Source organism: Schistocerca gregaria, chromosome 1 (assembly GCF_023897955.1).
Source record: "Schistocerca gregaria isolate iqSchGreg1 chromosome 1, iqSchGreg1.2, whole genome shotgun sequence".
NCBI classification, from domain to species: Eukaryota; Metazoa; Arthropoda; class Insecta; order Orthoptera; family Acrididae; genus Schistocerca; species Schistocerca gregaria.
In genome coordinates this window covers 588,825,395-588,848,748 of record NC_064920.1, presented here as the reverse complement: position 1 = coordinate 588,848,748, position 23,354 = coordinate 588,825,395, and the positions used below count along the sequence as shown (strand labels likewise).

At 41.2% G+C, this 23,354-nt stretch overlaps 1 protein-coding gene across 11 annotated transcripts in view; it reads left to right on the top strand.

Moving 5' to 3' along the window:
- Positions 1-23,354, top strand: part of LOC126357309 (histone deacetylase 6) — a 318,706-nt gene that overhangs the window by 92,450 nt on the left and 202,902 nt on the right. For all 11 annotated transcript variants that reach the window (XM_050007447.1, XM_050007450.1, XM_050007449.1 and 8 more), the window contains 2 exons: positions 9,484-9,657; positions 21,468-21,660. In XM_050007447.1, the coding sequence (XP_049863404.1) occupies positions 9,484-9,657; positions 21,468-21,660 (367 nt within the window). The remainder of the gene's footprint in view (positions 1-9,483; positions 9,658-21,467; positions 21,661-23,354) is intronic.

The window sequence follows — 23,354 nt, the reverse complement described above, 5'->3', positions numbered from 1 at the left end:
GGGTGGACCACATCACACGAGTGATCTACCAAGCCGCTGACTTCTCCATCGTGAAGCCCGTTTGTCATCTTAGGAGGCCACATTTTCAGGTTTTCATTGGTGGACTTCGTTTAGTAATCCAGGTCAGGTGTGTGGTGGTTTAAGTGCTGCCCAATGACTGAAAATCACACAGCCTTTCACATAGAAAGTGCAAAGGCTCGACACATCATCCAGGGGAGCAAGGAAAGGTCATGGCAAGCATTCTTGGACCGTATCAATTGTTCTGCTTGTTCTGCTACAGTACTGTAAGCAATCAGGAGGATTTCTGGTAAAGACATTCAGCTACCTGTAGCAGCATTGTTGAATCAGGAGCGTCTACAAACACCACATCATGCAAGCAGTGGCAGACCATTTTGTAACTACTACTGCCACTGCCAGGATCTAGCGTTCTGTTATTACAAAGCCAGCATGGTAAGGAGTGAGTTGGACTTACGGTCCAACACTTCAGAGTGCTGCAACTGCCCATTCTCCATGAGGGAGTTGATTTGGCACTGAATGACGCTCCTGATACTGCACCTGTTCTTGACCAAATCCAATACGGCATGCTGTGGACCCTTGAAACATGGAGAGAGGCAATTTTGATACCTCTCCTCAAACCAGGGAAGGACCAAATGTGGTCCAGTAGTTACGGGAGTGTTGCATTGACAAGCTGTGTAGGAAAAACCTTGGAGCAAATGGTTAACCATCATCTGGTGTAGATGTTAGAGACCAGGCAGCCCCTGAGTCACTCTCAGTGTGGATTCAGAAGGTGTCAATCCACTGTCAACAACCTGAGCCTGCTAGATATGATTATCCAGAAGGCTTTCCTATGTAAACAGTGCTGTGTAGGTAGGTGTATTCTTTGATAGTAGTAAGGCATACTACATTACATGGAGTCACATTATACAAGGGTAGCTCCACCAGTGGAGCTTCTGTGGATATTTCCTCACCTTGATTTCATCCTTATTATCAGGTTTCGTTTTCAATACTGAGCTGGTGAGGTGCTGCCAAATAGTTTCAAGCAGGAGAATGCTATTCCTCAGAGCAGTGTTCTAAGTGTTAACCTCTTTGTCACAGCCATAAGCAGTAACACATTTGTGGTAAGGAGTCCTGTACAGTGCTCCTTATTTGTGGATGATTTTGCAGTTTTTTCTTCCTCCCCCAATATTGCCACAACAACTTGTTAGTTGCAACTTATAAATCAACCTGACTGATAGTGGGTCTGCACAACTGATTGCAACTCGCTGGACCTGACTGGCTGGGTTGACAACCTCACTTGCCCATCACTTCTTTAGCCCACAGGGTTGCAAACTGAGATTAATTACTGGGCAAGCCTCGTGTTCTGTGTCAGCTCTGCATGATATTAAGTTCTTTGCTACATATTCGTGGGAAATTCATAACACAAACAAAATCAGCTGTAGGATTTCATCCTGTCTGCCATGTGGTTACTGCCTCTCCATTTATTACAATCCTAATCAGTGTCTATTGAGTATTTAGGTCTAGGCAGTGGGGGATTGTATAACAATATTTATTAATCCACAAACATTCATACACGTTACAGAAAGAACATGTCTTAAAATCCCAGTCTGCTTAGTTAGCTGGAATCAGGCCATCCATATTCAAAGAAGAGAGAGTCAGAAACAAGTATGTACAGTTACAGCTCATAGATTATTTCGGCCTAAGTTTGTTTTGTGCCTGTGTCACCAATAATATGGTCAACCTGCCGAATATCTGAAGTACTTTGCATCCACAAGGTTTAAAGTGCAACAAACTGTTGGTTACTGTTCAATGTCCTAGCGACAGTGAGGGACTTTGCCTATTGCACATGGAGCTCACTGCATAAGTAATGGTGGTACAATTGTCAGCTCACTGTCCCTCGCATGATAATAGTCGTCTCTGCTCCAATGTGATCTTGTATTCAGAGTGATTATCAGTAGTATTGTTAGACATCCAGTTATGGAACACACTTTTGTTATACATATTGTTATTCTATCAGAAACTGGTGTGGCCACTTGGCAGAACACATTCTGTGCAGAATGATACCAGACGCAACAACTACGAAAAACTGAGGGGCTGTGATGGAATGAGATAATCTTTTTTTCATTATTTGCCCCTGTTCTTATGTCCCTTTTGAGAAAATTTTCACATTACTGTAAAGCAGTGTCACTAAAAATTTAAATTAAAAAGATATTTCACATTTTCAAGAAATTTGGGTGGGGTAGGGGGAGGGACATTATGATTTTATACAGGAATTTGGAGGTCTTTATCAAAATCTGGGTAGAAATCTCTTTGAAACACCTCAGCAAAAAATTACACAGTCACAGTATTTATCCATATTGGCATTGGATTATCATTAGCACTTAGCTTTTTATTCTTCAGAGTAAAGTGTGTTTTCAGATTGTGCAGCATTTCGATTGTAGATTGTATTTTATTGGTCCTGTTGTTTACATAGCAGCCTATGCATAAGACATTGGACAAGTCAAGTTATAAATATGTAGGCTGAAAGTCATTTCAAGGCATATATATTTAAGCTTGCAATAATACACTTTACACGTAAGTATCTATATAACACATTTCATCAATTTAAATATCCTTCAATGGAGAAAAAGCAGTGATGCTGTAAATATGACTTTAGAGATTTTCCAAGTGTGTTGACCTCAGTGATAGCTTTTATGTTTTCAGGAAGTTTGTTATAAAGCTTAACTTCCATGTGAAAAGTACCTTTTGGGCACAGTGCTGTGCTGATTTGAGTCATATGTTAGTTTCTGTTTTGTCTGGTAAAGTGCTCATGTATATCACAGTTTTTTTGCAGTCTCCGGTCCTTGCCTATTACATTTAATTTAAAGAACAAAAGGGTTTCCATAATGTATACACATTGTAATGTAATGGAGGAATACCAGATTTCTTAAACAGGGGTTTACAAGAGTCTTTAGGCTTGCACCCAAAGAAGATTCTAATGGCCCTTTTTTGTAGTTTAAAAGTGCTATTAGCTGTTTTAGTGTTTCCCCAGAAGGTGACCCCATATCTAAGACGAGAGTGAAAGTACGCATGATATGCATTCAATACTGTTTTCTCACTACAGCATGATTTTAATGAACTAAGAAGGTAACATGTTTTGCTCAGTTCTGCATTGAAATATTCAATATGCTTATTCGATCTGATGTTACTGTGCAGCCAAAGTCCTAAGAATTTGGTTTCAGTACTATTACCAACTGGTTCGTCATTGATAGAGACTGATGGGATAAACATGTCCTTTTTAGGAACATTGTGAAATTTTAGAGCAACAGTTTTTCGTGACCTTGTTTACTGTCTGCTGTAACTGTTCATCGTCGTCTCCTTTTAGTAGAATCGTGGTGTCATCTGCAAATATGATTGTTTTATGTGCATCAATATTTAAGCTTTGATCATTTATGTACAGAAGATGTTTATTCTGGTTATTTAAAATTGAGCATTCAGATGCCAGAGTGCAAGACTAGTTTACAGTAGTAAGGGGAGTGACTTACGATGCTGCAGTAGTAATAGCTGCTTTGTTCTGTTCTTTAGTTTGGAAGCTAAGTCTAATTTTTCCTGTCATCCTAACCAACTTCTTTCAGTGTGCATCCCATTAACTTACTTAACTTCACTGTTCTGCTCTAGAACTTCCATCAGCTTCTTCACCTGCGCTATTGTACTTTTCTCCTTCTGATCAATAAATTTATGGCTGCTAACAGCAAGCAATTTTGCTTTCCCACAAAGATTCTTGCTGTGATAACGTTCAGTGCTTACAGATGCAAGACAACAGAATGCACTACTTTGAGCTGGAACATGTATGTTTCTGGTTACATGACAAAGTTAATTCCCTATGCTGTTGAGTATACAGATTATGTTTGAGGTGTTTTCCTGAGTGATACTACTGATGTCATCTTAATTAACAGCATAATAGCCTTGTTTTGTAGACGAATTCAGTGTTCATTGTAGATGGACAGTTTTGCCCCTCAACCAATCCTGCAACTACTGTTTGCCAAATGCAAGTGCCTTCTTCAGACTGAAGGTCTGTACAGAGCAGATAGACTTTAAATTTTACAGGGAGAAGTCTATATACATTGTTTTTCACTATTCAAGAAATGTTTATTATCTATTTGCATTATCTGTGAGGTACTTAGTTCTGAAAGTGTAATATTGAATGGGGGTTTTAGACTTATTGTTCGATTATAAATTGTTTTGGTTTCTATATCTAGACAGTTGCAAATTAGATGCACCAGTGACTAGACCATAGGTTGTGGGGAGCCTATATAGCATTATGACTCCAATTCTTTCAAGTTTTCACATGAGAGAGGGTAATTATGGGTGCTGGGTTCAGTATCAGCAGGGCAGCATGTCTAAATATGACTGACACTATCTACATGAGGCATTTAGGCTGCTCACAGATGCATACAGTACAAGCCCTGTCCCCATCCCCAGCCCCTGCCCTGAAACTACCATTAACCATCTGGTGTTTGTTCTTAATGGCCTATCGCTCATACAGGTTGTTGTCTGACCACAGTCGCTAATATTTGGCCTGTTTGAGTGTGTCCCCAAGGAACTGGCATTCATCAAATGTTCACAAGCGATACAGCATTTTTTGATCTGCACGATGGTAGACCAGTCTGATTTTTGGACTAGATTCTAGTCAGCACTAGAGGGTGAAGTTAACTGCTAACATGAATGCTCAAAAAGATAATTTTTATCTGCAGCAGCTTAAAGAAATTTTACTCTATATTTCGTTATAAAAGTGTACTTTTATGACATCTTATTCCTGTACTGCATTTACTTACCAATTTAATTTTGTCTCAGTGGTATTGTCAAGATCTATTTACCAAATAATGTCACTGAAGACATCACAGCTTTTTATATAATCTTGAAGGGACTGCAGCAGACGAGGTGTATTTAAACTACAAATTCTTCAGCAGCTCAGGCACTTTCGCATACACTAAAATCTTACACTACATGTTTCCAGCGTTCCATTACATCCATGATGCCTGCCATTGCCTTAGTACATTTAGGGAAGAAGGTTATACTGTACATAATTGGGTGACTGGAAGTTAGTGATAGCAAACTGCTATCATTATATGACATGATTCACCTTCTGCTAAGAAGACCAGCAGTGTGTTGGTTGTGGCATGTGAACATCAGCTTGTAACGTTTAAGGGGTTTGCTTCCTGTTTAGTATTGCATGGGTGGCTGTTGCATTGAGCGCACTCTACTTTGGGTGATGAAAATCTGTGATACCTCTAAAACATTTTTGTATATCTTTGCATCTTTATCCAAAAGTGCTAGGATGGTACAACTAGCTCCTCAGACTAGGCTGCAACACCCAAGATTTAAAAATTTTCTAGTTTGTAGCTGTTCACATTTTTTTTTTTTGCCAGTTTAATATCTTTAGTCATTTTTAGAATTTTGCTCTTTTGTTACTTTTAATTCACACATTTTACCATGTGATTAATTTATTATGAATTTCATCTTAGTGACTGGATGCCGACGACCATTTAGGTATGCCCATAGCCCCAACAACAACAGAAACAGCAACAAACTGCTGTGCGCCTAGAGCTTTTTTTCCCTTCAAAACTCTTACCAACTGGTTCACTTGAGTTCATTTTGTGTGTTGTTTCAGTTTGATTATTCTAGTTCCTCCCTTTTTCTCTTGGAAAGTGCTATACATGACATTCTAAATATTTAGTCACAATTGTTTTAGTGGTCTTACGGTGGATGTTGCTGCTTCAACATAACATCCTTTGACAAGGATCAGAATGAGACAGTGTTACTTTGGGGTCTCTTGGACATAACAGAAGGTAAACTTTTTTAATGTGACGTCCTTAAATGCTTTTAGCACCAGAAACACAATTTAAGTACACTGCTGACCATTAAAATTGCAGGATCAGGAAGGTTAGCAAATAACAAATTTTACTTCCTACGTGTATACTGTTAGCAGGAAGAATATGTAAGTTGGTGATTTGGAAATATTCAGAGTGCAGAAATTGGTGCACAGTGTTGATAGCTGTGGCAGCAATAATGGCTCTAACCTGGTTGAGTGTTTGCACGAACTGAGTGTGGATGTCAGATACAGTTGCCGTGCGGGATTAGCCGAGCGGTCTAAGGCGCTGCAGTCATTTACTGTGCGGCTGGTCCCGGTGGAGGTTAGAGTCCTCCCTCGGGCATAGGTGTGTGTGTTTGTCCTTAGGATAATTTAGGTTAAGTAGTGTGTAAGCTTAGGAACTGATGACCTAAGCAGTTAAGTCCCATAAGATTTCACATACATTTGAACATTTTTGACAAATGCAGTTACATCATTATTCCAATTCTGTGCCAGAGTTTAACTGTCTCAGCAAACACGTTACCATATGTTTTCAGTGAGTGAGAGGTCTGGAGAATGTGCTGACCGGGGCAACAGTCAAACACCCTCCATATTGAGTTAGGTCTGTATAGCATGGGCAACATGTGATATTGCATTATCTTGCTGAAAGATGTTGTCACGGAGACCTCAAAGACTGGCCTCAAAACATCAAAGACATACTGTATTTTATGGCATAAGCTTCCGCTTGCATATTCCCCTCAAATATTTTTCATCATTAAAAGTTATTTTATTAATATCACACACAGTTCCCTCTCCTGGTTCATTCTTAATGGAGTGGCCTTCAAATGACCTGACAATGAACAACAGTGGACACAGTGGTACTTGACATAAAAATATTTCCATTGTCACTGTAAATAAGTGAAATTGCAGATGTAGTTCTAGGTCAGTTTGTTATAAGTCATTATAATATTGAAATATTCAGACTACGCAGCAAAATTTAAATGGAATGTTTTATCTTACACTGATAAAACCGAGTGAAAGCTGCAGGAAGACATTTCTCCATTGATCCTCATTCAATACAGTTATGGCGGAGATAAAAAGATAAACTCATGGCTCAAAGGCTAGCTCCAAATTATTCTAGGGGCCTAAAACAGGGAAATATCCCAAAATTGTTAATGGTGTAATTGCATATGTCAATTAACTTCGGAGCAGTGGTTGTGCTGTCTTTTACAAAATGAGTCAGAACAAAGATTGTGAGATACCTGCCATGCTCAACATTGACAGAAAGGATTTTATAGCAAGAATTGGTTGGGTAATTTGTTTTATGAGATGGCATAATCTCAGTCTACGAAGGAGACCGTCTTCGTACCAGCGTTTACAGTGAGACAACATAGATAAGGCATTTGAGTTCCATTGTTAGGTAATATAAGTGCATTAGCAATGTGACTATTTGCTCTTCCAGGTTGGTAACACTGACCAGACGCCAATGTTTTTGACATGTCGCATAACACCACCGTTGCTCCATCTGGCTCGAAAAGTGTACTACTTAAGATGGCTGGAGTGGAGAAACTTAGAGGCACAATGATGTGCACTACAGCAGACGGCAATAAACTTCCACTGTATGCCATCTTTAAAAGTAAGATATTACCAATATCCCCATGGAATTTACTTATGAGTTCAGGAAAAGGACTGAATTACAGGAGATTTGATGGGAAGGAGGATGACCAGGGACATTATTACAAAAGAAGTTCTTTCTTGACCTAGACAGTTTCTGGGATGACCTTATGGGAACTGTAAAGTACAAATTGAAATGTATGAAGTCCCATCCTGTCACCATCCCTGGAGGTTTAACCTCCATTCTTCAATATTTAGATGTCAGCATCAACAGACCTTTCAAAGAACATCTTAGACACCTGTATTCAGAAAGGATGGCGGTGAGATCTCACCAGATGACTCCAGGAGGCAAGATAAGGAAACCATCAATATAGACGACGTGCCAGTGGATCCATGCACAGTTCTTGTGCCATTGATGGATTTAAAGATGACATGTTGTGGAATAGTGAAAATGGAGATGATGATGATGATGATGATGATGATGATGATGATGTTGTGTTACCTGAGCCTGTAAATAGTGATGACAGTGATGAAGATGATGCTGAGAGAGAGAGAGAGAGAGAGAGAGAGAGAGAGAGAGAGAGAGAGAGAACACTACATTGCTGCTCTTCATTGCAGGCATAATGAAACTGTGGTATGAATCCAGTTCTTTTGTGTTAATTGAAAATGAGTAATAGCAGATACCACTTTTTTCACAAATACCGTCAATATAACTTTTACGTACCTAGTACATTATTTTGCTGTCTTTCTGAATTCTTAAAAAGCACCACTCAACTACTTGGATAATTCCCTCCGTCTCCAGAAAAATTTTTGAGAAAAAGTTTGCAGTAAAATATGGTATGGTTGTTGTCCAAGTTATTATGACAACCAGAGATGATGATGATGATGATGATGATGATGATGATGTGTATCCAGTGGTGCCTTACACGATCAAACCAAATGCTAGGCCTATATGGTAAAGAGGAATGTATTATGACAATGGTCATTCTCCTTGGAGCCTACACACACACACACACACACACACACACACACACACACACACATTGTGAAACTGTGTGCAGTGCCTGGACTCAGGTGAAAAGACAACACATTGCCACTCCTGTGTCCAGTGTTGTCGGGTTCTTCTCCACTGTTGGCATGTATCTATCTGCTTCCTTGTCGAAGGATGCTACAATAATGATCAACGTACTGACAGTTCATGGTACTGCATTGTCTGTGTGGATATTTTTCTAGCAGCAGGATCCCATTTCCTGATGCAAGGTTCATGGTGTGGCTGTACAATTTTGCATGGCCACACAAACAATGTGTCTTTCTTTTTTGACACTAGTCACAGGGGACTGTTGAGATGCTGCATGGTGCTAAGTATCACAATCCTGAACCCATCTATACTATATATGCCTGTCAAAATAATGGGAGCCCAGTGTGAGCAGCAATATTGAGGAATGATTAATTGCAACCTCTAAATGCCACAATCCTGTCACTGTCGAATTTGGACAATTGCCTTCTTACCCAAGGTGTAACATGATCTCTTCATGACAATCGACATTCTGCTGCAAAATAATTTCTTATATACGTAATATAGATGGTATTGCTCCTGCCTACTTTATGCAGTTCCACTGAAATTGCTAATGGTAATTTGACATTTGTTACTGCCACCTTCATGGTGTTGCCATGTTAAGCAAAACAATCAAGATGTGAGTAATTACAAGTATTTGGCTTTTGTCAGTGTCAGTGGGTTTGAAGGCAAAATAAATTCTTGTTTGTTGTATTAGGGTTGTCTTAAAGTGATAAATTATTGCATGTACAGTGTCAATTTAAGGACTGGTAAGATCATCACTTGACTGAAATTCATGTGCATGATATTTATATGTCGTGGGTGATGATGCAAACTTAATGCTACATGATGATGAGGATTGTGGTCTTGGTTGTGAATGCCTATGTGTTTCTATTATAGTCTTTTGAGAAGAGTTGAAATTGTAGGAATTACTGTTATTACATTTTAAGAGTGTGGCACATGTTTTCATTGGTGTTTTTCGTTGCAGGCCACCTGGTCATCATGCCATGAAAAGTGAATACTGTGGTTACTGCTTCTTTAACAATGTAGCGTTGGCAGCAGAACATGCCTTGAATAATTGTGATATATCACGTATTGTTATAGTTGATTGGGATGTTCACCATGGTCAGGCAACTCAGCAAATGTTTTATGATGATCCTAGGTAAGAGTTGGGGATTAGATGTTATGGAATGCAGTGTAAATTAAGTTTGGGAACACCTTTTGTGTTTATTGTTGTAAGGTGCTATAGATCATGGAGATTTTGTATACATATCATTATGAAGGAAAATTGTGGAGGAATATTAGAGGCTGACAATTATTGAACTATATGAAATAAAATCATAACAACTTTCGAATGGTTTGTGTTAGGATGTTCAAACTGCACGGTTGGACACAGGGCATGATGCGAATTAGTATGCACATGCACATGCACTCATGCGCCTTGTTGTTGTCGACCATTTACATGTGAAAATGTCACGGTACAGTGTGCCTGAGAGTATATAGTGGTTGTGAAGGCCTACTATGCAAGCAGTAACAGCCCAACTGCAGCTCAAATAAAGTTCATGACAGAGTTCAAGACAGACGATCCAAGTGTGCTAACAATCAAGAATTTGACTCGCAAGTTGGAGAGAATGGGTAGTCTTTGTGATAACAGTTTTGCCAATCTGAGTCATCCAAAAAAATGTGAAAATGCTTGAAAATATTGAGAAGATAGGTGCTGTGTTTCAAACGAGCCCTGGGAAATGGATAAGATGAGCTGTAAAACAGGTGAGACTCAATCGGGAGACACTGTGACAAACCCCCAGGGGCCCAAGGATAGAGTAGGCCTGAGGTATTCCCACCTGTTGTAAGATGCGACTAGAAGGAGTCTCACACCTTTCGGACCTTATGTGACGGTTCCCTGTAGGATTTTAACTCCATTTTTCATAATTTTCCCGAAGAGCGAGCCAATTGGGGAAGGGCGCCTTATGTGGTGCATCGTGTCCACACCGTCCTGGGTGTGTTTTCCTTCACCCACTATGCAATGTTTGTTTTCTGTGCCGATGATGACCTTGGAATTCTTTCCATCTCATATCCAGCACAGTAGCCAATCTGTTATGGTGGGGCCGCCAAGTATCCTGTTGGTTGTAGCCCCCTGATTACACAGGTATCACTCTGCTGATGCCTGCGCTGTTGACTCCCCAAGTATGCCAAGGAATAGATGGCTGTCACCCTGGGCCAGTGGGGCTCCTGGCAATGGCCATCCTGCCAGGTGGCCTTTGCTGCGGTTGGGTGGCACCCATGCAGAACGGTGGCTTAAGGGCGGATGACGCATGATGAAGCGTACCACGCCATCACTTGATAGTGATCAAACGCCAGCAGTCTCTAAACGCTCTGTCTCAGTACAGTGCAAGGAAGTATGGTACAAAAAGTCCCCCTCCCTGGCCACACCATCAGAGGAACACCAGGCTAAGGATGCAAGTGAACCTTATTTGTCCCGATACCTCATACCTACGAGAGCTGATGGGAACACCTTTGTCTCAATGAAGCCTCACTTTTTTGAAGAGCATTTAGAGGACAAGTTTGGGAAGGTGGAGGGCTTGTCCAAAATGTGGTCCGGATCTGTCTTGATAAAAATGTCATCCTCTGCCCAGTCATGGGCGTTACTCGCTTGTGACAAGCTGGGGGATTTTTCTGTTACCTTCACGCCTAATAAGATCTTAAATATGGTCCAGGGTATTATATTCCACAGGGGCCATCTTTTGCAGTCTGATGACGAACTGCGCACCAGCTTAGAGCGACGAGGCATTCATTTTGTCCGGCGCGTCCATCAGGGATGAAGGATAATCAGGTTGCCGCCGGTGCCTTCATCTTGGTCTTCGAGGGTGACACATTACCCGAGAAGGTCATGGTCATGGTCTACCGTTGTGACGTCAATCCCTATATCCCTCCCTCCGATGCGGTACTTTAAGTGCTGGAAGTTTGGCCATATGTCTCCCCGCTGTACTTCCAGCATCACATGTCGAGATCGTGGATGTCCATCCCATCCCAATACTCCATGTGCGCCGCCTCCCATCTGTGTCAACTGTGGAGAGCATCATTTCCCTTACTGACGAGACTGCAGGATTTTACAGTAAGAAAGGAAAATCATGGAATACAAGACCTTATGCCGCCGCCACGAGAGCGGTTGTAGCCCCATCAGTTCCATGAGTTCCAGTTGGCTCTCAGAGCCGGAAGACAACACCTGCCCCCTTGATGGTGGGGTCACTTCCCTCCCTGTTGCTCCTGCACCACCTCCCTCGGGAGCACTGTCCCCCCAACCATCGGGGACACCAGTCGCTCTTTCTCAGCCAGAGAAGCATAAGTCTTCTTCGGCTCCTCTCGCTGGCAAGGGGTCCCTTGGGTCACTCCCTTCCCAGGTTTCTGCTAGTGTGAAAGATGACACTTGCCAGTGGCTGAAGTGCCCAAAAGCAGCTGATTGTTGGCCTTCACGATCATTCTCAGTCCCAGAGACTGAATCAGTGAAGCCCTCGCAGGCAGAGAAACCCAAGGATCAGCAAGAGATATCCAGAAAGAAGACTCCCAAGGCCAAGGGAATTGTGGTGGCACCCACACCACCACTGCCTACAAGCTGTGCATTTGAGGATGAGGTGAAGATTCTGGCATCCGCTGAGGGCCTAGATCTCGCCAGACCCTCAGACACAATGGATATAGCCTGTTCAGGAAATTAGTGGCAACAGGTGACCCTAAGGCGTAGACTGCGTCATTGAGTGTTTCGTGCCTTCCCAGTCTCAAGATCACGTCATCCTCCAGTGAAATTGCGGAGGTTTTTTCCACTACCTGACTGAGGTACAGCAACTGTTAAGCTTTACAAGTGCTTTCTGTGTTGCCCTCCAGGAAACCTGGTTCGCGGCAATTGGACCCTTGCCCTTCGTGGCTGCAGGGGATATTACAAGAACCGTAGCGCATATAATAGTGTGTCAGGTGGCATTTGCGTTTATGTCCTGAACTCTGTATGTAGTGAACCTGTGCCCCTTCAGTCTCGTCTTGAAGCTGTGGCTGTCAGGGTATGACGACACAGGAAATAACTGTCTAAAACGTATATCTCCTCCCAGATGGTGCGGTGCCCCTGAACATATTGGATGTACTGATCGATCAACTCCCTCAACCTTTCCTACTTTTGGGTGATTGTAATGCCCATAACCCCTTATGGGGTAGCACCACGCTTACTGGCCATGGCAGAGATGTTGAAAATTTACTGTCCCAACTCGACCTCTGCCTGTTAAATACTAGGGCCGCCACACACTTCAGAGTGGCTGATGGTAGTTACTCGGCCATTGATTTATCAATTTGCAGCCCAGGACTTCTCCTATCTATCCACTGGGGAGCACGTGATGACTTGTGTGGTAGTGACCACTTCCCCATCTTCCTGTCACTCTCCTGGCATCATGCACACGGATGCCTACCCATATGGGCTTTAAACAAGGCAGAGTTTGTGGCCTTTGCCTCTGCTGTCACCATTGAATCTCCTCCATGTGATGCCATTGATGTTGTGATTGAGCAGGTCACTACAACGATAATTTCTGCAGTGGAAAATGCGATCCCTCGTTCTCTAGGTTGCCCCCGGCGAAAGACAGTAACTTGGTGGTCGCCAGAAGTCGCCGAGGCAGTTAAAGAATGTCGGTGAGCACTGCAGCGACATAAGTGGCACCTTTCCCTAGAGCACCTAATAGTCTTTAAGCGGCTCCATGCCCATGTTCGCCTGCTTATAAAACTATGGAAATGAGTGTTGGGAGAGGGACGTTTCGACCATTGGGTGCCATACGTCACCTTCTCAAGTCTGGACGGAGATCAGTCAACTTTTTGGGTACCGGACCCCAACAGTTTACCAGGTGTTAACATCGATGGTGTGCTGTCTACCGACGCAAACGCGATTGCCGAGCACTATCCTTGAGCTTCTGCGTCAGAGAACTACTCCCCAGCCTCCCCAGATGGAACGGAAAGTCCTCTCGTTCACTACATGCCACAGTGAACCCTCTAACGCCCCATTTACAGAGTGGGAGCTCCTCAGCACCCTTGAAAATAGCTCTGACACAGCTCCTGGGCCGGATCAGATCCACAGTCAGATGATTTAACATCTCTTGTCTGACTACAAGTGATATCTCATCATCTTCGATCGGATCTGGTGTAATGGCATCTTGAAGTCACAATGGCGGGAGAGCACCATCATTCCGATGCTAAAACCTGCTAAAAATCCGCTTGATGTGGATAGCTATCAGTCCATCAGCCTCACCTACGTTCTCTGTAAGCTGCTGGAATGTGTGGGGTGTCGGTGGTTGGGTTCATATCCTTGCCACATTGTATGAGTGAGGCCTCCGGGGCCCACTCTCGATTTTTATCCAAAACATCTTGTTGTTTTGTACCTTCCATGTCCAAGTTGGCCGGGCTCTGATAACCTCGTTGTTGTGCGCCCTAAAACACTAATCGTCATCCATCCATCCATCCAAGTTGGTGCCACCCATAGGTGTCTCTCCACTGTCACTTCCTCTCGATTCTTGACATGTTCTGGTGCTCTGAAGTTGTTTACACCGACAGATCGATGGCTGATGGTAATGTTGGCTTCGCCTATGTCCACAGAGGTCATATCGAACATCAATCCTTGCCCGCTGGGTGCAGTGTATTCACAGCAGAGCCTGTGGCCATATCTTGCGCACTTCAGTACATCTGTTCCTGTTCTGGTGAGTCGTTTCTTCTCTGTTCTGACTTCCTGAACAGCTTACAAGTTGTCAGCCAGTGCTATCCTAGCCATCCTTTGGTAGCGAACATCCAGGAGTCCATCTCTGTCCTGGAACGGTCCAGTCGTTTACTGGTGTTTGTGTGGACTCCAGGACAAGTCGAAATCCCAGGAAATGAACTTGCTGACAGGCTGGCCAAACAGGCTATCCAGAAACCACTCCTGGAGATGGGCATCTCTGAAACTGGCCTGCGTTCTGTAGTGCACCTCAATGTTTTTTGGCTTTGGGAGATGGAGTGGCATAACAGTATGCACAACAAACTGCATGTCATTAAGGAGACTGTGAATGTGTGGAAGTCTTCCCTGCAGGCTTCTCGCAGGGAATCAGTTGTCCTTTGTCGGCTCCGCATTGGCCATACGTGGCTCACACATTACCTCCTCCATCTTGAGGACCCACCTCAGTGTTGCTGTGGCTCCCAAATGCTCTGCGGCGGACTTTTAACTTTCCCAGTACCTTTGGTGTTGGGCGACAGTGTCTCAACAGGAGCTATAGTTTTATGTTTTATTCATGAGGGTGGGTTTTATCATTTTATCTGAGCCTTAGCACATGTCCTTTCTCTGTATGTGTCCTCCACCCTAGGGCTTTTAGGGTGAAGGTTTTGATGTGTTGCAAAGTGACTGGCTTCTCCTTTTTCATTCTCATGGACAACCAGCCATGGTAATCTGCTTTCTTGTTTTTAATCTCTTCTCCCTGTTTCTTGTGTGTGTCTGTGGTTTTCTTCCCCTGTTTTGTACATTGTAGTGTTTGTTGTCATTCTTCTGGTTCTTCCTTTCTCCTGTTATTGTGCCATATGTCTTCTTTGTTTTCTTCTTTCCTTTGGGTGATTGTTCTACTAGGAACAAGGGACCAATGACCTCGCAGTTTGGTCCCTTTGCTCCCCTTTTAAACCAACTATTCAACAAACGCTGTGACAAATTGTTGCTGAAGATCTGCATCTCTTCCCATCCAAAATTTAAACCTGTCAGCCATTAAGCCCCAGGGGCATGGAACAGCAGCTGTGTTTTGCCAATGCCATTGTCCACAGAATTGATGAACAGGACTTTGTTGTGAATATGATTTGGTTTAGTGGAGAAGCCCATTTTCATTTGAATGGGGTGGGGTCATCAGTAAGCAAAATTGCTACATTTGGGGGAATGAGAATGCGCATTTTGTGATGGAGAAGTCTTTTCACCCTCAAATTGTCACTGTTTGGTGTGCAATGTCCAGTCACGGAATGATCAATGCAATATTCCTTGATGGCTACCAAATGGTACATGAAAGTTTTGGAAGATGATTTCATCCCCATTATCCAAAGTGACCCTGATTTCAACAAGATGTGGTCGTGCAAGATGGAGCTCGACCCCATCAAAGCAGGAGAGTGTTTGATGTCCTGGAGGAGCACTTTGGGGACTGCAGTCTGGTTCTGAGGTACCCAGAGGCCACTGGCATGGGCCTTGATTGACTGCCATGTTCTCCAGATTTGAACAAATGCGACTCCTTTTTGTTGGGCTATATTAATAATGCCAAAACCATTGCTGAGCTGAAAATAGTCATTCAGGAGGTCATTGACAGCATCGATGTACCGACACTTCAGTGGGTCATGCAGAATTTTGCTATTCGTCTGTGACATATTGAACACGTCATAACCTAAATCTGAATATCGGTAGTGATGTTTGTACATGCTGTAGTTTGTAACTTTTTTTTCAATGTAGTTCAATAATTGTCACCCACTATGTTATACCATTGCATTTATTTGCATTATATGTTAACGACAGTGTTTTACATCCGCTGACTTAGGTGATGTTTCATACTAGTACAATGTTGTGCAACTGTTATTTAGAATAACACTTAGTTTTCAATGTGTTAACACATTCAGCCACCTCTGTCATAAGCTTCCATACTTGGACAAACTGCAACATTGTCTAATTCTTCATATTTATGAGAATTTTGATACCTAACTGCTTAGGAGTACTTAAGTGTGAACTGATTCGCTGCGGTCTCTCCCTCCACTGTGCCCAGAATGTGACTAATAAAAGACCAAAAATTTTCGTCATTTTTGTGTGTAAAATTGCCACACAACTAAGAGACATTATTTATGCTGTAGGTAAACAGTGTTGAAGGTTTGCTCAATTTTCTTGTCATTAAGCAAGAAAGGAAAGATGAACAATGAGGTATAAGGTCTTTGGGGTTGTTAAGACATATTAATGCTTTTCATACTGGAGTACTGAATATCAAAATTCATTATTCTTTTGCATCAATGTGTTAATTTTTTGCTATCATATGTGTTCCTTTTGAGAAAATTGTTCACTTTTACTTGCTTTTATCTATATGTAGCTAGTAAAATTTACTGACGTTAATACCTTGTTGTTTTTGTGAACTTCCGCCTGAACACTTGTTTAATGTGGCTTTCTACACTAGTTTGTTCTGTGAACATTTATTCATCTCTGCATACCTACTAACTGCTGCAACATAAATCCATTTAAATGTACTTACTATATTTGAGCCTTGGTCTCCCTCTACAAGTTCTTGCCCTCCACACTTCCCTCCATACAAAATAGGTAATTATGTCAGGCCTCACTTCTTTAAATTGGGTTGTGCTGTAAATTTCTTTTCTCCTCAATTTGGTTCAGTACTTCCTCGTTAGTTACTTGATCTGCCCGTCTGATCTTGAGCATTCTTTTGTAGCACCACATTTCAAAAGCTTCCGCTTTCTCTTTGTGTGGACTGTTTATCGTCCCATGTTTCACTTCTGTACATGGCTTATACTTGAGACAAATACCTTTAGAAAAAATTTTCTACATTTAAATTTATAGTCAATGTTAACAGATATCTCTTTCTTAGAAAAACTTTTCTTGCTACTGTCACTCTGCATTTTAAATTATATCAACAATGGCAATCATCAGCTATTTTGCTGGCCAAATAGCTCATCTACTACTTTTTGTGTCTCATTTATTAATCTAATTCCCTCAGCATCACCTGACTTAAATTGACAACAATCTTTGACTATTGTTTTGCTTTTGTTGATATTCATCATATACCCCTTTTTTTTTTCAAAACACTATTTGTATTCTTTAGCTGCTGTTCCAAGTCTCTTGCTGCCTCTGACAGAATTACAATGCCAATAGCAGACCTTCAAGTTTTTATTTCTTCTCTCTGAATTTTAATTTGCTTTCCAAAATTTTTCTTATTTTCACTAACATATTGCTCAATGTACAGATTGAATAACATTAGGGATGGACTCCAAACTTATCACCCTTTCCTTCTCAGTTAATGATTCCCTTTCATGTCCTTTGTGTCTTGTAACTGGAATCTGGTTTCTACACTAGGTGTAGATAAAATTTCTCTCCCTGTATTGTATCGCTGCCACATTCAGTATTTCAGAGTGTGTGTGATGGTCCTTCACCACATATCGGCCTTAGCAGTCTGGCCCCATTCTGTATATGCCTAGCTCTCTATGGCTGTCTGCTAATGCAACAAGTTTCGTCCTTGTGTGGCTATTTCTGCCAACAGCTCTCGATTCTGCTGTCCGACCGGACATCTGTCTACTAGGGTCACTGCATACTGGGACATATACCCTTGCTCCAGGCACAGGTAGGCTTCAACCGGTGTAACCTCATTCTCTGTTTGGGTCTTTCCTTCATAGTGACATTATCAGATTTCAGGCTTAAGGATATGCCGTGACGAACACACTACATGGCAATGCACTTTGTGACAAGCATGTCAGATACAAAGTATTGACACTTACCTGCACTGCACCATGCCACCTATCGATATGTAAAATAGTGCTTCGTGCTGAAAGACATTCCCTCTGCCCACATGATTGATGACCTGCTAACAAAGTTTCAATCTTTGTGTCCGCAAGAGTGATGTTTGTGCTGGTGAATACTCCACAAGAAGTTGGTGTGTGTTCTGTATCCCATACTCGCCTGGTTGTGTAAGGAGTATTTATTTTTGGGGGAGTCAGCACTAAGGATGCTGTTTTTAGAATGCGGCTATTCTATTTAGTGCTATCACACCATCAAGTGACTCTCACTAAGAACTATTAAATTTGGAGATCATTCTGTTAGTTTTTACTAACCCCTTGTGAATGTTATACAGTATGCAGTACCCAGGAAGCGTGTTCTCAATTCTTCATCTTCAGATTAATTTTTGTGATTATTTTATTAAGTTAAAGTTAAAGAGGAAGCCGCCTAGTAGAATTTTGCACAGAGCACAACTTAATCATAGCTAACACTTGGTTTAAGAATCATGAAAGAAGGTTGTATACGTGGAAGAACCCTGGAGACACTAAAAGGTATCAGATAGATTATATAATGGTAAGACAGAGATTTAGGAACCAGGTTTTAAGTTGTAAGACATTTCCAGGGGCAGATGTGGACTCTGACCACAATCTATTGGTTATGACCTGTAGATTAAAACTGAAGAAACTGCAAAAATGTGGGAAATTAAGGAGATGGGACCTGGATAAACTGACTAAACCAGAGGTTGTACAGAGTTTCAGGGAGAGCGTAAGGGAACAATTGACAGGAATGGGGGAAAGAAATACAGTAGAAAAAGAATGGGTAGCTTTGAGAGATGAAGTAGTGAAGGCAGCAGAGGATCGAGTAGGTACAAAGACGAGGGCTGCTAGAAATCCTTGGGTAACAGAAGAAATATTGAATTTAATTGATGAAAGGAGAAAATATAAAAATGCAGTAAATGAAGCAGGCAAAAAGGAATACAAACGTCTCAAAAATGAGATCGACAGGAAGTGCAAAATGGCTAAACAGGGATGGCTAGAGGACAAATGTAACGATGTAGAAGCTTATCTCACTAGGGGTAAGATAGATACTGCCTACAGGAAAATTAAAGAGACCTTTGGAGAGAAGAGAACCACATGTATGAATATCAAGAGCTCAGATGGCAGCCCAGTTCTAAGCAAAGAAGGGAAGGCAGAAAGGTGGAAGGAGTATATAGAAGGTTTATACAAGGGCGATGTACTTGAGGACAATATTATGGAAATAGAAGAGAATGTAGATGAAGACGAAATGGGAGATACGATACTGCGTGAAGAGTTTGACAGAGCACTGAAAGACCTGAGTCGAAACAAGGCCCTCGGAGTAGACAACATTCCATTAGAACTACTGACGGCCTTGGGAAAGCCAGTCATGACAAAACTCTACCAGCTGGTGAGCAAGATGTATGAGACAGGCGAAATACCCTCAGACTTCAAGAAGAATATAATAATTCCAATCCCAAAGAAAGCAGGTGCTGACAGATGTGAAAATTACCGAACTATCAGTTTAATAAGCCACGGCTGCAAAATACTAACGCGAATTCTTTACAGACGAATGGAAAAACTGGTAGATGCAGACCTCGGGGAGGATCAGTTTGGATTCCGTCGAAATGTTGGAACACGTGAGGCAATACTGACCTTACGACTTATCTTAGAAGAAAGATTAAGAAAAGGCAAACCTACGTTTCTAGCATTTGTAGACTTAGAGAAAGCTTTTGACAATGTTGACTGGAATACTCTTTTTCAAATTCTAAAGGTGGCAGGGGTAAAATACAGGGAGCGAAAGGCTATTTATAATTTGTACAGAAACCAGATGGCAGTAATAAGAGTCGAGGGGCATGAAAGGGAAGCAGTGGTTGGGAAAGGAGTGAGACAGGGTTGTAGCCTCTCCCGAATGTTATTCAATCTGTATATTGAGCAAGCAGTAAAGGAAACAAAAGAAAAATTTGGAGTAGGTATTAAAATTAATGGAGACGAAGTAAAAACTTTGAGGTTCGCCGATGACATTATAATTCTGTCAGAGACGGCAAAGGACTTAGAAGAGCAGTTGAATGGAATGGACAGTGTCTTGAAAGGAGGATATAAGATGAAAATTAACAAAAGCAAAACGAGGATAATGGAATGTAGTCAAATTAAATTGGGTGATGCTGAGGGAATTAGATTAGGAAATGAGACACTTAAAGTAGTAAAGGAGTTTTGCTATTTAGGAAGTATAATAACTCATGATGGTCGCAGTAGACAGGATATAAAATGTAGACTGGCAATGGCAAGGAAAGCGTTTCTGAAGAAGAGAAATTTGTTAACATCGAATATAGATTTATGTATCAGGAAGTCGTTTCTGAAAGTATTTGTTTGGAGTGTAGCCATGTATGGAAGTGAAACATGGACGATAACTAGTTTGGACAAGAAGAGAATAGAAGCTTTCGAAATGTGGTGCTACAGAAGAATACTGAAGATAAGGTGGATAGATCACGTAACTAATGAGGAGGTATTGAATAGGATTGGGGAGAAGAGAAGTTTGTGGCACAACTTGACTAGAAGAAGGGATCGGTTGGTAGGACATGTTTTGAGGCATCAAGGGATCACAAATTTAGCATTGGAGGGCAGCGTGGAGGGTAAAAATCGTAGAGGGAGACCGAGAGATGACTACACTAAGCAGATTCAGAAGGATGTAGGTTGCAGTAGGTACTGGGAGATGAAGCAGCTTGCACAGGATAGAGTAGCATGGAGAGCTGCATCAAACCAGTCTCAGGACTGAAGACAACAACAACAACATGGATACTTTTCTACAGAAGCATCCCAGTCACCATTGTCAAAAGCATTTTTCAAAATATATATAAATGTTTTAAATAAAGTTTTGAATTCCTCTAACACACCTTCTAACATAATTTCTGGTGGCAGTATTGGTTTACATGTTGCTGCATTTCTCTGCAGCCCAAACTGATAATTCACGTCAGTGTTGTGCAGCTACGACGTATTGGTTATATTCATACTGTTCAGCCTTGCCATGCTTGGAGCTGGAATTACATTCTTTTTTGAGCTCTGAAGGTATTTCACCAATCTGATACTAGGTGGAATAGTTTGTTTGTGATATGCTCTTTCCAGGAACTCAGTAATTTTGTGGGAATGTTGTCTTCACCAGAGGCCTTGTTTTGCCTTATATCTTTCAGTGCTCTGTCAGATTCTTCTCACAGTATCATATCGCTTTTCTAATTTTTATTTACTTCCTCTTTTTGAAGATAAATGTCTTAAAGTCCATATTCCTTCCAACTTCCGCTTTCCCTTTTTAATTTAGTACTGAATTGCCATTTGAGTTCACGATATTCGTGTGGCAGCTCCTCTTTTTAATTTTCCTTCAAAGTATATTCGTACAGTTAAACAGAAAGAAAATGCAGTAATTTTATACTAATGACAAAAAAGGTAAAACTGTTATTTCTTTTATAGGGTTGTGTACTTTTCTATTCATCGTTATGAACATGGCTCCTTTTGGCCAAATTTGAGAGAGTCTGATTATGACTACATTGGGGAAGGAAAAGGAAAAGGATACAACTTTAATGTACCACTGAATAAAACAGGAATGACTGATGCTGATTATTTAGCTATTTTCCATCATGTACTATTACCAGTGGTTTTGGAGGTATGTATTTCTAACTACACCTACTTTTTTCAAGTTTTAATGGGCAATAATAATCAGAGTTATTAAATGAACATTTAGTAGCATCTGTTTTCTGTAATCATAAATATACCTTTTATGTGGGTAGAAAAATGCAATAATCAATACCGATTTATTTGAAACTAGACTACATTTTAAAATCTGATTTGGGGACACAGAACTCCCTCAAGTGAAGTGAAGCGCCTGTGTATGTTACCACACACTTTTAATTCCCAGTGTGTTTCTGAATCCTCACTTTTTCAAGTAATTGTGGTTTTCATTGAATTCCTCCTTTTTTAAAGTTTAAGAACTACCCCCCACTCCTACCCCCCCCCCCCCCCCCCTCTCTCTCTCTCTCTCTCTCTCTCTCTCTCTCTGTCTGTGTGTGTGTGTGTGTGTGTGTGTGTGTGTGTGTGTGTGTGTGTAAAGAGTTACTGACCTTCATGACTTCTTGAACTTTGATAAACATTTCCTTTCACGTGTGAGCATTATCTTGGCTCTGATGCTATAATCTTACTTCTGAATGTGCCTTGTAGTATGGTGATTATCTTTGTTTGGAGATCCTATTTACAAACAAAAGTATGAATAGTCTTAAATACCTCTTGTTATTTTATAATATCATGCAGAGATAAAATCATAATTACAGGGAGTTCAGTTATAATTAATGAAATCCAGAAAAGAGGACAATAACAAACCAGATGGATGCCAAGGGGACAATGGTGCACTCAGTGTAATAGGTGTAGGTAGATATACTAGATACTGGATAGTAATATGCTGCCAAAACTTGAATGCACGAAATGAAATGGAAAGTTTGAGAACATTATGTATATTGTATGAATGAAAACGTGTGTTCTACTGAGAGATCGGTTTTTGTGCAAGAATGAACTTCCTCTGGAATGTGTTCAGCTGGAGAGCTGCTTCGTTTCTTTCGCAAATCCCATGCATAGGATCTCACAATGATGTAGAACATATGTTTCCAGCACCCACTTAACCATTATTATATTGCTGAATAAACATGTCACCCACATTTCATTGGTTTTTGTGTATTCGTCTTTCTTCACACACTTAGAAACTATGTTGCCGTGTGTCTGTGTATTATTCACCATAAGCACAGTTCACCCTGGATATTGCTCTTCCATTCCTCATTCTTATATCCGTTTGCTTATTTGTATGAATATTTTATTACTGATGTTTCAGTTTAAACTAATACATCATTAAAAATAATAAAATTCAAATGGATAGATTAAAAGTGTGCTCACCAAAGGGTGGCAGGCAAACACACACACACACACACACACACACACACACACACACACACACACACACACACAAAAGGTTTTAACTTTTACAATCTTTCGAAGCCAGTGATTCCTTCTTCTGCTAGAAGAGTTGAAGGGGAAGGAAGCGGCATGAAAGAAAAGCACTGGAGAGGATTAGGGAAAGGGGTACAGTTCTGAAAAGTCACCCGGAACCCTGAGTTAGGGGAGACTTATTAGACAGGATGAGAGCGAAAGACTATTGTTGAGGACTGCACTGGACGAGATTTGAAAACTTGAGATCTTAAAAGGTGGAAGACAGGGTAATATGCGAGAAGAAGATTACTACTAAAACACCGTACATGAGTTAATAAGATTGAAAAACTAAGTGCATTGTGTGTAACAGAGATTGTGGGGGGGGGG